Here is a 12521-nt window from a genome sequence, read left to right on the forward strand (position 1 = left end):
TTGGCTGGCAGTGGCAGCCGAGCACCATTTAGTTCTGGTCTTGAGGGAAGGCTGAAATAAAAGGTTAAAGGAACCCCTCACTGAAACCTACCTTTACAAATTAACAGCCAGTATTAAATTGTAGTTAAAAGCCAGAACCCATCACAAGGTGACCCTAAGAAAGGAGACACACTGAGCCCTGGGGCAACCAAGATGAGGAAACGGAGATATTCCCACAGAAAGAGAGACCTGGAGATGCCCACTCTCACACCATCTCCCTTACAGAAAATTAGAACTCCTAAAACCTATCCCCCTCTCAGCCTGATTCCTTTTAAAAGCCCTAAACATTCCCCAGCTGGAGGGGGGAGACTGGGGGAGTGTGACAAACATTTTGTTGAAACAATTCTCACTGTCTCCTTGGGTATCAGTACTCAATAAACTTTTTGCTTACTCTCTTCAACCTGTTGTGATCATTGGCTCTTTGTGACAGGGGATTGTTGTTGTTGTTATGTGCCATAAAGTTGGACCTGACTTATAGTGACTTCTCCTTGGGTTTCCGAGGCAGTATCACTATGGAAGTAGATTGCCCAACCTTCCTTCTGAGGAGCGCCTGGTGGGTTTGAACCTCCAGCTTTCTGGTTAGCAGTCAAGTGCCTTAGGCACTATGCTACTTTGTTTTCCTACAACAGTCTCATGGTCATATAGGCTGAGATTGCATGGTCTACCAGTCCCTTAGACTAATTATTTCCATGCATCTTTGGTTTTCCCTTTTTTACAAAAAACAACAACAACAAATACTTTATTGAAATATAATTCTTGTACAGTGAAATACACAAAACTAAAGAGACATGGGTCAGTGCATTTTTTTTTGCAGTGTTCCCTCCCCTCCCTTCCCACCCCTGCTAACCAACAAAGAAAGATTCCTTCCATATATAAATCTTTCCTTGACTTTTTACAATAATGAACTAATACTATATTTATCCTTTTGTTATTAACTTTTTCACTCAGCGTAATGTCCTCCAAGTTTATCCATGTTATGCAATGTTTTGCAGATTCTACATTATTCTCTAGTGTTATTCCATTGTGTGTATGTACCATAGCTTGGTTATCCATTCCTCTGTTGATGGGCACATAGGTTGTTTCCATCTTTTTGTTATTGTAAATGGTGCTGCAATGAACATAGGAGTATGTATATTTGTTCTTGTCCTGGCTTTCACTTCTTTAGGATATATACTAGTAATGGGATCGCTAGGTCAATGGTATTTCTAATTCAAGCTTTTTAAGGAATCGCCATATTGCTTTCCACCAGGCAAAGACATCATTAAAAAGGAAAACTACGGACCAATATCTCTCATGAATATAGATGCAAATATCTTCTACAAAATACTAGAAATAGACTCCAACAACATATCAAAAAAATAATACATTATGACCAAATAGAGTTCACATCAGCTATGCAAGAATGGTTCAACATTAGAAAAACAATCAATGTCATTCACCACATAAGTAAAACAAAGAAAAAGAACCACATGATCATATCAATTGATGCAGAAAAGGCATTTGATAAAATCCAACACATTTTCTTGATAAAAACTCTCAGCAAAATCAGAATAGAAGATAAATTTCTCAACATAATAAAGGGCATATATGCAAAACCAACAGCCAACATTATTCTCAATGGAGAGAAACTGAAACCACTCCCTCTGAACAGGAAGCAGACAAGAATGCCCTCTATCACCGCTTTTATTCAACATTGTATTGGAAGTCCTAGCCAGGGCAATAAGGCAAGAAAGGGAAATCAAAGGCATCCAAATTGATAAGGAAGAAGTCAAACTATCCCTATTTGCTAATGATTTTATCCTATACCTAGAAAACTTGAGAGACTCAGCAAAAAAAAACTACTAGAACTAACTGAGAGATTTAGCATAGTGGCAGGATACAAGATTAACATCCAAAAAACAGTTGGATTCCTCTACACCAGCAAAGGGATTACTGAAAAAGAAATAAGGAAATCAATACCATTTACAATAGCTACCAAAAAAATAAAAATAAAATACTTGGGAATAAATCTCACTAGGGACACAAAAGACCTGCACAGAGAAAACTACAAATCAGTACTCCAAGAAACCATAAGAGATCTACATAAATGGAAGAACATACCATGCTTGTAGATAGGAAGACTGAAAATTGTGAAAATATCAATTCTACCCAAAGCAATCTATACATTCAATGCAATCTGAATCCAGATCCCATCAGTGTTCTTTAAGGATATGAAAAAACCAATCACTAATTTTATATGGAAAGGAAAGAAACCTCAAATGAGCAAAGCACTATTGAAGAAGAAAAACAAAGAAGGAGTTCTCACACTCTAGGATCTCAAAACTTACTATACAGCCACAATTTTCAAAACAGCCTGCTACCAGTACCATTGAAAATAAAAACAATTTCCCCCACCCTGGCACCCAGATGAGAATAGATAAGTAAACTAAATTACCCCAACTATGTTCCCACCCCTGGCAGATGAGTATTCAGTTCCTTACCCCTGGCAGATGAGTATTCAGTTCCTTAAAGAACTGAATGGAAAACATTCCTTCCTGCAAATGATAGACTTGCTAAAAGTATTTTAGAAATAACTTGTAAATTAACTCTGGCCATGGACAATAGAAATGTCTTAGAAACAACTTGTAAATTAACTCTGGCCCACAGACAAAAGGAACAAAAGTTAATTGCAAGATGCTCTCCCCTCTGCCCAAGGCCCTATTAGCTGATAACAGGAAACTAGTGTAACTCATCCCCTATTGTCACCCACTTCACATTCTCAGGCCCCAAATTCCTCAAACTTTTGTGAATATGCACAAACCCCTCTCCTGAAACCTACAAAAACTGTGCATCTCTGGGGAGCTAGATCTGGGTACAAAACTACCCCTAACTCCTTGCACTGCTGCTTTGCAATAAATAATTTTCTCTCCTGTCAATCTTGGTGTGTAAACTGTTTTGGCCTGACTGCGCACCAGGCAGGGACCCGCGTTTGGTCCAATAACACAATGACAGACACATAGACCAGTGGAACAGAATTGAGAATCTAGAAATAAATCCATCAACCTATGCTTGGCTGATCTTTGACAAGGGGCTGAAATCTATTAAATGGGGAAGAGATGGCCTCTTTAACAAATGGTGCTGGCAAAACTGGAGATCCATTTGCAGAAAAATGAAACAACATCTGTACTTCACACCATACAGAAAAACTAATTCCCAATGAATCAAAGACTTAAGTGTGAAACCTAAAACTATAAACTTCCTCAAGGAAAAACTAGGGGCAAATTTAGCAGCCCTAATTTATGGAATATGTAGGCTGTCAAACGTAACTCAAAATGCACAAACAGCTGAAGATAAACTAGATGAATGAGACCTTTTAAAAATTAAATTTGTATGTGCTTCCAAAGACTTCTTCAAAAGAGTCAAAAGAGAGCCTACAGACTGGGAAAAAAATATTCAGCAACAACATATCTGACAAGGGAGTTATCTCTGAAATGCAGAGAAAACTCCAACACCTCAACAACAAAAAGATTAACAATCCAATTAAAAAATTGTGAGAAGACATGAATAGACACTTCATTGAAGAGGATATTCAGGCAGCCAGCAAATACATGAAGAAATGCTCACAATCATTAGCTACCAGAGAGATGCAAATCAAAATAATAATGAGATATCATCTGACCCCAGCACTGATGGCAAAGTTCAACAAGACAGTGTTGGACTCAGGTCTTGAAAGGAGTGTCGGCGCGAGGAAGCTGCCACTGACACGATAATGCAAAAGCAAAAGGAAAGTTTATTAGCTAGCTCGAGCTAGGGTCTCAGCTTATACAGATGCAGCGGCTTGGGCAAAAGACCCCGTGCTCTCCTACTATTACATTTTTATAGGAAAAATATAGTGTGGAGTAACACCAAGGCAAAGGGGTACAAATGATTGGTTGTTGCTAGGGGTAGAGAAGGAGGGGAGGGTGTTTGAGGTAGAGCCCTGAGGCGTGGGGGACGTGCTGGAGCCAGGTAAAGCTCTGAGGCGTGGGGGACGTGCTGGAGCCAGGTAAAGCTCTGAGGCCTGGGGGACGTGCTGGAATACCCTGCACTAAAGGCTTCTGGTTAAAGAATTACCTGGAGGGCATTAGGACTCAGGCCTCACATTCTTTAGGACTCAGGCCTCACACTAAAGACTCCTGGTTAAAGAATTACCTGGAGGGCATTAGAACTCAGGCCTCACATTCCTTAGGACTCAGGCCTCACAACAGAAAATAACAAATGCTGGGGAGGATGTGGAGGGACTGGGACTCTCATACACTGCTTGTTGTGTTGTTGTTATTTGCCATCGAGTCGGCCCCGACTCATAGAAACCCCTCCTTGGGTTTTCAAGGCAGTATCACTGCGGAAGTAGGAATGCTCAACCTTCCTTCCGAGGAGTGGCTGATGGGTTTGAACCGCCAGCCTTCTGGTTAGCAGTCAAATGCCTTAGGCACTATGCTACCAGAGCTCCTCATACACTGCTGGTGGGACTGTAAAATGATACAACCACTGTGGAAAGCAGCATGCATCTTTTGTTTTCTTCATTCTTTTTTGCTCGAGATGCAACCCATTGTTGCATCTAGATGGGCAAGCTTTTAAGATCCCAGTTGCTACTCACCAAAGTAGGATGTAGAACAATGTTTTTATGTAGTATGTTATGCCAATTGAGCTTGATGTCCCCTGTGACCATGGTCCCAAGGTCACAGGTCCAACTACACACTCCCTCCAGGTAGCTGGCTGTGGCCAAGAAGTCACCACAACCTCAGCAAGCATCTCTTTAGTTCTGTTTTTAATATTGTTGGACTCAGGTCTTGAAAGGAGTGTCAGCACGAGGAAGCTACCACTGACACGATAATGCAAAAGCAAAAGGAAAGTTTATTTGCTAGCTTGAGCTAGGGTCTCTGCTTACACAGACGCAGCGGTTTGGGCAAAAGACCCTGTGCTCTCCTACTATTGCATTTTTATAGGAAAAATATAGGGTGGAGTAACACCAAGGCAAAAGGGGTACAAATGATTGGTTGTTGCTAGGGGGTTTGAGGTAAATCTCTGAGGCGTGGGGGACGTGCTGGAATCCTCGGCACTAAAGACTGGTTAAGGAATAATTACCTGGAGGGGATGTAAAGCCTTGAGGTGTGGGGAACTTGCTGGAGCCAGGTAAAGCTCTGAGGTGTGGGGGACGTACTGGAATCCCCGGCACTAAGGACTTCTGGTTAAAGAATTACCTGGAGGGCATTAGGACTCAGGCCTCACATTCCTTAGGACTCAGGCCTCACAAATACAAGCAAAATTCTTTAAGTATTATTACTAAGAAATGGAACCAAATTATGCGTATTATTTTTCAATTTATTTATCCGTTTTAAAAAACTTTTGCTGTTGAGAATATGCACAAGAACATACTCCAATTCAACCATTTCTTCACGTACAATTCAGTGACATGGATTACATTATTTGAGTTGTGCAATCATTCTCATCCTCCTTTTCTGTGTTGTTCCTCCCCCACTAAAACAAACTCACTACCGCCTAAGGTTCCTATCTAATCTTTCAAGTTGTTTTGTTTGATCCCCTATAGATATATCTTAAAGAACATAATATTCAAGGCAGACATTCTTTGCTACTCACTGCCTTCGAGTTGATCCCAACTCATGGAGATCCCTCCTTGGGTTTCTGAGGCAGTATCACTATGGAAGTAGATTGCCCCATCTTCCTTCTGAGGAGTGGCTGGTGGGTTTGAACCGCCAGCCTTCTGGTTAGCAGTCAAAAGCCTTAGGCACTACACAACCACAGCTCCTCCATTCTTTGCTAGTTGAGATAAATTATTGTTTAAGAAGACTTCATGGAATATTTTTGTTTTAAGGTTTAAAGATAATCTCAGGGCAATAGTTTCAGGTGCAAGGATGCATTATTTTAAAAATATGAGGGAAGCAAGACTGTTGAGTTTCAGGTTACAATCAGAATCAATTCAGTGGCTGGGGGTTTGGTATTTTTGGCTGGTAATTTACTTTAATGTCTTGTTGAAAGATAATGAGAGATTGAGAACAATTAGCAAGTATTTAACAACTATGTGTGAGAAACAGAGAGCCCCTATGGTGTCATTGTATGAAGAAACCCTCCTCACCTGTAGTTGATGGGCAGACACAATCAAAAGACTGGCTGAAGACTTGATCCTGAGAGCCCCAGGGCTCCAGTGAAGTTTTAATAATATTGAGCTGAATTGGTTGCTCTGGTGGTACAGTGCCTAAGGTATTTGACTACTAATCAGAAGGCTGGTAGATCAAACCCGCCAGCCACTCCGAAGAATGAAGACTGGGCAATCTACTTCCTTAAAGATTTATAGCCTCAGAAACCCAAAGGGGGTCACTATGAGTAGGAATGGACTTGATGGCAGTGAGTTTGGTTTTTTGGTTTAAAGTGGCTGTGTTATTTGTAGGTCAGGGTCTTAGTAGGAACAATCTGGAATCCTAGAAACATCCTGGAACAGAGACATTGATATCTGAACAGATGCCCCAAGGATTTTATCTCAACGATATCCTATAGATCATTGTTGCTGTGCCAGGTGCTACAGAAGCTTCTGCCCCCAAATAGGACACAGGCATTTCTCTCTCTCCTCTCCTGGCTACCAGGCTGATAAACTGGTTTGCCATAGAGTTGATTCCAACTCATGGCAAATGTTATAAAGTACAGTTGCACTCTATAGGAGTATCTTGTCTGTAATCTTCAGAGAAGCAGATAGCCCAGTCTTTCCACAGCACTACTGGTTGAATTCAAACTGCCAACCTTTCAGTTAGTAGGAACCTAACTAGGGCTAACCCACAGAATAACACAGCTAAGTACATTCTAGACCTAATAAGAGAAGGAACAGACTATTCTGTTGTTAGGTGCCATTGAGTTGCCTCTGACTCATACCCACCCCATGGACTGTGAGGCCTGAGAGATCTTTTAACCAGAAGCCTTTAGTATGGAGTTTAACACGTCCCATGCTGAGTCCTAATGCCTCTAGTATAGAGATTAACACGTCCCATGCCTCAGAGCCTTTATCAGAGATCTGCATGGCTCCAAAATGTCTCTCGCCCACCTTTGAAGGCTCTGACAGCTCTTACCTCCCCAGATTTCACACGGAGTTTGCACATATCAAAGAGATCCGCCCGCCCCGAAAAATCTCTCATTCACCTTTGAAACTGGGGGATTCCAACCCGTCCCCCAACTTCCCAAACCCCTGTCCTAAAAACCAATTATCTACTCCACCCTATATTTTTTTCTATAAAAATGTGATAATGAAAGAGCAGGAGGTCTTTTGCTCAAGCCAGTGAATTGGTGAGAGCAGGGACCCTAACTTGAGCTAGCTAATAAACTTTCCTTTTGCTTTTTCATTGTCGTGTGTTAGCAAATTCCTCACACCGAACAACTCCTTCATAACCTGGGCCCAACAGGACAACAGAACAAAACACTGCCAGGCCCTGTGCCAGCCTCACAATCCCTGCTGTGCTTGAGCCCATTGTCACAGCCACTGTGTCAACACATCTTGTCAAGGGTCTTCCCCTTTTTCACTGACGCTCTACTTTACCAAGGAGCTCTGGTAGCGTAGGGCCTAAGGCATTTGACTGCTAATCAGAAGGCTGGTGGTTCAAACTCACCAGTTACTCCTTGGAAGGAATGTCGGGCAAACTACTTCCGTAGTGATACCACCTGGGAAACCCAAGGACGTGTCGCTATGAGTCGGATTGTGAGTTTGGTTTTTTGGTTTTCTACTTTACCAAGAATGTTATTTTTCTCCAGGGAATGGTGTCTTCTAACAATGTGACTAAATTAGTTGAGACAAAGTCTAGCCATTCTCACTTCTAAGGAGCATTCTGGCTGCCCTCCATCCAGGGCAGAATTGCTCATTTTTCTGGAAGTTCATAGTATGTTCAGTATTCTGGACCACCACCATAATTCAAAGGTATCAACTCTTCTTTGGTCTTCCTTATTCACTGCCCAGCTTTCACATACACATGAGGCAATTGAAAATACCATGGCTTGGTTTAGGCACATCTTAGTCTTCAAAGTGACATCTTTGCTCCTTAATACTTTAAAGAGGTCCTTTGCAGCACATTTGCCCAGTGCAATAGGATGTCTGATTTCTTGACTCCTGCTTCCAAGGGTATTGATTGTGGATCCAAGTAAAATGAAGGCCAAAAGAAAGTAAACATCTAAAGAATTACAAGAATTGCCTAGAGTGTATGGGCAGGGGCAGAGGTAACTCCTGGGATTGAATTTTGAGAGTGCTTACTGGACTATAAGGGTAGATAGAAAGCTTTTATTGACTTTTCAGGATATGATACTTAGCGCTTGTTTAAGCTTTCTATCTCTATATAACTAATCACTACAAACTTGGCAGGTAAACTCCAGCTGGAATTCTTGATTAGATTTTAAGTCCTAGAAATAATCCTTCATGATACTTGGCTCTACCCTCTTGGCTGTTGGTTCTATGTTCTGGGCTCTTGGATTTGTCTTCTTTGTCATCCTTTCTTTTTCTTGAAAGGTAACATGTATTTGTAGCAGAGTAGTTTTATCAGTTCACTTCTTGTCAGAATTTTAGAGGTTTGAGAAACATTCTTTCATTTTGTGCTCTCTCTGTCCCTCTCAATCCAAGCTGATATTATTGTCTTTGTTAATTATGTAAGTGTGCCAAGAACCTTGTGGACCTTGTATAGATTTCATAGAAATTCTTCATATTAAACAAGATCACATTCAAAGATCATTTTGAGATAATTCCTTTCGTATCTTGGCTCCCTGCTGAGGTGGCTGGGTGATAGATAGTACCCTTAACCTTCCTGAAGGCCCTGGATTGATTGAGAAGATCAGAGAGGTACATCCTCAAACCCTTGAGAATGAATACTCTGGTTTTTATAAGGCTTCAAAAAAATGTCACAGAATAACAGATTACAGACAAGATACTCCTAGTCTTTACTCTGAGCAGCTTTCCCTATAGTAAATTTCTTAATCTTAGCATACTTTGTTCTTATTTTCAATGCAATTATCATCTTAAGAATCTCAAAGACAATGACAGACTTAAGGGGAACTTAGAAACTTAGGATCCTTTCCACTGGTTTAAAGTCAATAATCATATATGCTTAACTTTAAATTGTGCTAAAACTGCAATTCTCCTATTTCTTAATGGTTCTCACACTTTGTAGTTTCATTTTAACTTTTATTACAAATGGAGTCATTTCTGCCATATCACTGAATCTTGTTATTGTCTTATTATATTGTGAAATCGATCCATTGACAACTATGCGTTTAAATGATAAGACAGAATATTCATTTCCTTTAAAATGTTTCAATGAAGGATTGTTTCATCAGAACAGTGTAGGCTAGTCTTTGTGCATGAGTCATGTTGGGATATCACTTCAGAAGCAGGAGACTGCCTGCTCACATATAATTTTAAAGATGGAATTCCTGGTCACAGAAGTCTTTTGAATTACACCTCTGGATACATGTTTTGCAATGAAATCTTTCATAATATGTATCATAACAGTCCTTGATTCCTGTATACATATCTCAAACATAGATTCCTGCATTTCTGTCATAAATATCCACATCTTCATAAAAGAGCTCTGGTAGCATAGTGCCTAAGGCACTTGACTGCTAACCAGAAGGCTGGCCGTGCAAACCCACCAGCCACTCCTCGGAAGGAAGGTTGGGCAATCTACTGTAGTGATACCACCTCAGAAACACAAGGAGGGGTCACTATGAGTTGGGGTCAACTCGACAGCACATAACAACAACAACATAATCATCCCATTTTTGTAAACATACCACATTGCCATTGCATTAAACATCTTGATGAAAAGACCAATTGTTTAAAGAGTTATTCATATTAAGGTGGTATTCAAAGCAATCTTTATCCCAAGTCATTTCAGCAAGTAGACAATAGACAGGTGCAGGAAACTGGAGAATAAGAAAATAATAGAGAAAACTGCAGTAAATGTAAATTTTCTATTAAGACAAGGAAAGATTGTCTTGCATCATTTAGAGCACAATTTTACACGTAGTTGGTGAACATGAGCATGGGCAGCAAAATCATAAGGCACCTCGTCCTATCAGCACAAGAAAGACATTTTTTAGGCTCTCCCTTTTTTGGGTCATAGATCAATGAAAGTACAAACATATTGGTCCTTCATGTAAATAGAAAATAAAAATAATAAAAATCATTGCTTCATGGTCTGTTTTTTCCACAGGTCATCAGGAGACACAACTGAGTTTTTGGATGGTTGGGGAATGGCTTAGAGTCAGTTGTCCTCATTCTTTATTCATGTATGGGTTTATTGCCAGAACTCACAGCCTATGCAGTTTCTCTGCCCAGGTGTTTAGCCACCTTATTCCTTATTTCCTTCATCTTTATGCCATAGATAATGGGGTTGAACAGTGAGGGCAGAAGAAGGTAGAGATTAGCAAGGAGAATGTGAGCATGAAGTGGGATATTGCGACCAATTCGGTGGGTAAGAGAGGAAAAGAGTGCAGGCACATAGGAAACAAGGATGACAAAAAGGTGAGCTGAGCAGGTGTTGAGGGCTTTGTAGATGGCATCTCGAGAGTTGAGGCGCACCACAGCCTGCAGAATGAGGGCATAAGAAGAGCCAATGAGCAGGAGGTCAAGTCCCACCACAAGAAGGATCACAAAGAGCCCATAGATACGATTGGGTCTGGTGTGGTCACAGGCCATTTTTACCACAGCCATATGGTCACAGTAGGTGTGAGGTATGACCATGTGACAGAAGGTCAGCCTTTGAAGTAGAAGAGGCATGGGTAGAATAAGAATCACACCCTTGGCTAAAGCCACCAGCCCCAAACGTCCAACTAGAGAATGGCTTAGGATTGTGTTGTAGTGCAATGGTTTACACACAGCCACATATCGGTCAAAAGCCATTACCACAAGTAGGGCGGATCGCACCACAGATGCACCATGGATGAAAAACATCTGGGTGAAACATCCATTAACAGCAATGTCCTGATCATTGAACCAGAAGATGCAGAGGAGCTTGGGCACCAGAGCCAGAGTGGATACGAGGTCAGCCACCATCAGCAGGGCCAGGAGAAGATACATTGGTGTGTGAAGTGTTGGATATGTGGCCACCAGGAAGAGGATAGCACCATTGCCAATGAGGATAGCCAAAAACATGCAGGAGAAAGGAAGAGAGAGCCACAAGTGCTGTGACTCTAAGCCAGGTATGCCCATCAAAGTGAATGTGATGAAGCTGGACTGGTTGAAGATTATCATGGTAGAAACTGTTGGAGGTTGTTAAGAAAGTCTAGACACCTGTCAATGAGACACGGATGGTGGGTTGTTTTTACAAGTTTGGTTTCTACTGACTAACTAAGATGGGGTCCAGAAAAAAAGGTTGAATAGAAGTCTGGGATCACAAAATCTGCAATCTGGTTTCAACTCTATTTTAAGCACCTATAAAAACCCCTGAAAACCAAGCTTACTGCCATTGAGTAGATTCTGACGCATAGCGACCCCCGTTGTGTTTCTGAGGTGGTAAATCTTTATGGAAGTAGATTGCCCCATTTTCCTTCAATGGAGTGGCTGGTGAGTTGGAACCACCAACCTTCTGCTTAGCAATCAAGTGCCTTAGGCACTGCACCACCAGAATTCCTTATGTACCTATATTGTCCTCAAAATATTTTTTCTCAATGTGCCTGGTATCCTTTTGGTTATTATTATTTTTTTTAATCACTTTTATACTTCAAAGAATATTTCTGAGTTTGAAAGTTCTGAGTTTGAAGAGGAAAAATGTTCTTACACTTGATAAAAGGATGGAAGAATCTGATAGATGAACTATGATCTTCTTGTTGGAAAGCCTCCTGTATGGAGGAGAAATGCACTTCTGCATTCTCTGGCCCAGGAATGCTGAGCTGGGGGCAATAGGGCAATCTATTTCCATCAAGGGAAAATTTCCCTTGAGTTTCTTTGATTTTTTGTATTGTCCCTCATTCAGAAATCTACTTTCTGATGGTGATGCTATTTCTTCCTTTACCCATACCCTTTGCCATTGAGCTGATTCTGACTTAAAATGATTCTGTAGGACCGAAAAGAACTGCCCTATAGGGTTTTTGAGGAGGAGCTCTGGTAGCATAGTGCCTAAGGCACTTGACTGCTAACCAGAAGTCTGGAGGTTCAAACCCACCAGCCACTCCTCAGAAGGAAGGTTGGGCAATCTACTTCGGTAGTGATACTGCCTTGGAAACCCAAGGAGTCGCTACGAATTGGGTCTGACTTGATGGCACACAACAACAACAACAAAGGGTTTTCAAGACTGTAAATCTTTACAGAAGTAGACATCTTTCTCTGTGGTGTTCCAACTTCCAACATTTTGGTTAGCAGCTGAGCACTTAACTACTACACCACCAGGGCTCCATTTTTCTCCTCCTAAGGCCACTCCTCGGAAGGAAGGTTGGACAATCTACTTCATTAGTGATGCTGCCTCAGAAACCCAGGGAGGGGT

The 12521-nt window shown here is 41.2% G+C and overlaps 1 protein-coding gene across 1 annotated transcript; it reads right to left on the reverse strand.

Annotated features, from left to right (window-relative positions):
• Positions 1 to 10357: 10357 nt before the first annotated feature.
• On the reverse strand, positions 10358 to 11293 carry LOC103210307 (putative olfactory receptor 52P1). Its single transcript, XM_007956234.1, has one exon. The coding sequence runs from the start codon at positions 11291 to 11293 to the stop codon at positions 10358 to 10360; it is 936 nt and encodes a 311-aa protein (XP_007954425.1).
• Between the last annotated feature and the right edge of the window lie 1228 nt (positions 11294 to 12521).

The sequence above is a fragment of the Orycteropus afer genome, unplaced genomic scaffold (assembly GCF_000298275.1).
Source record: "Orycteropus afer afer isolate SDZICR_OR568_19922 unplaced genomic scaffold, OryAfe1.0 scaffold00014, whole genome shotgun sequence".
Lineage (NCBI taxonomy): Eukaryota > Metazoa > Chordata > Mammalia > Tubulidentata > Orycteropodidae > Orycteropus > Orycteropus afer.

Excerpts from the sequence above, each read along its gene's own strand:
- LOC103210307 (XM_007956234.1), bottom strand. The coding sequence starts at position 11,293 with ATGATAATCTTCAACCAGTCCAGCTTCATCACATTCACTTTGATGGGC.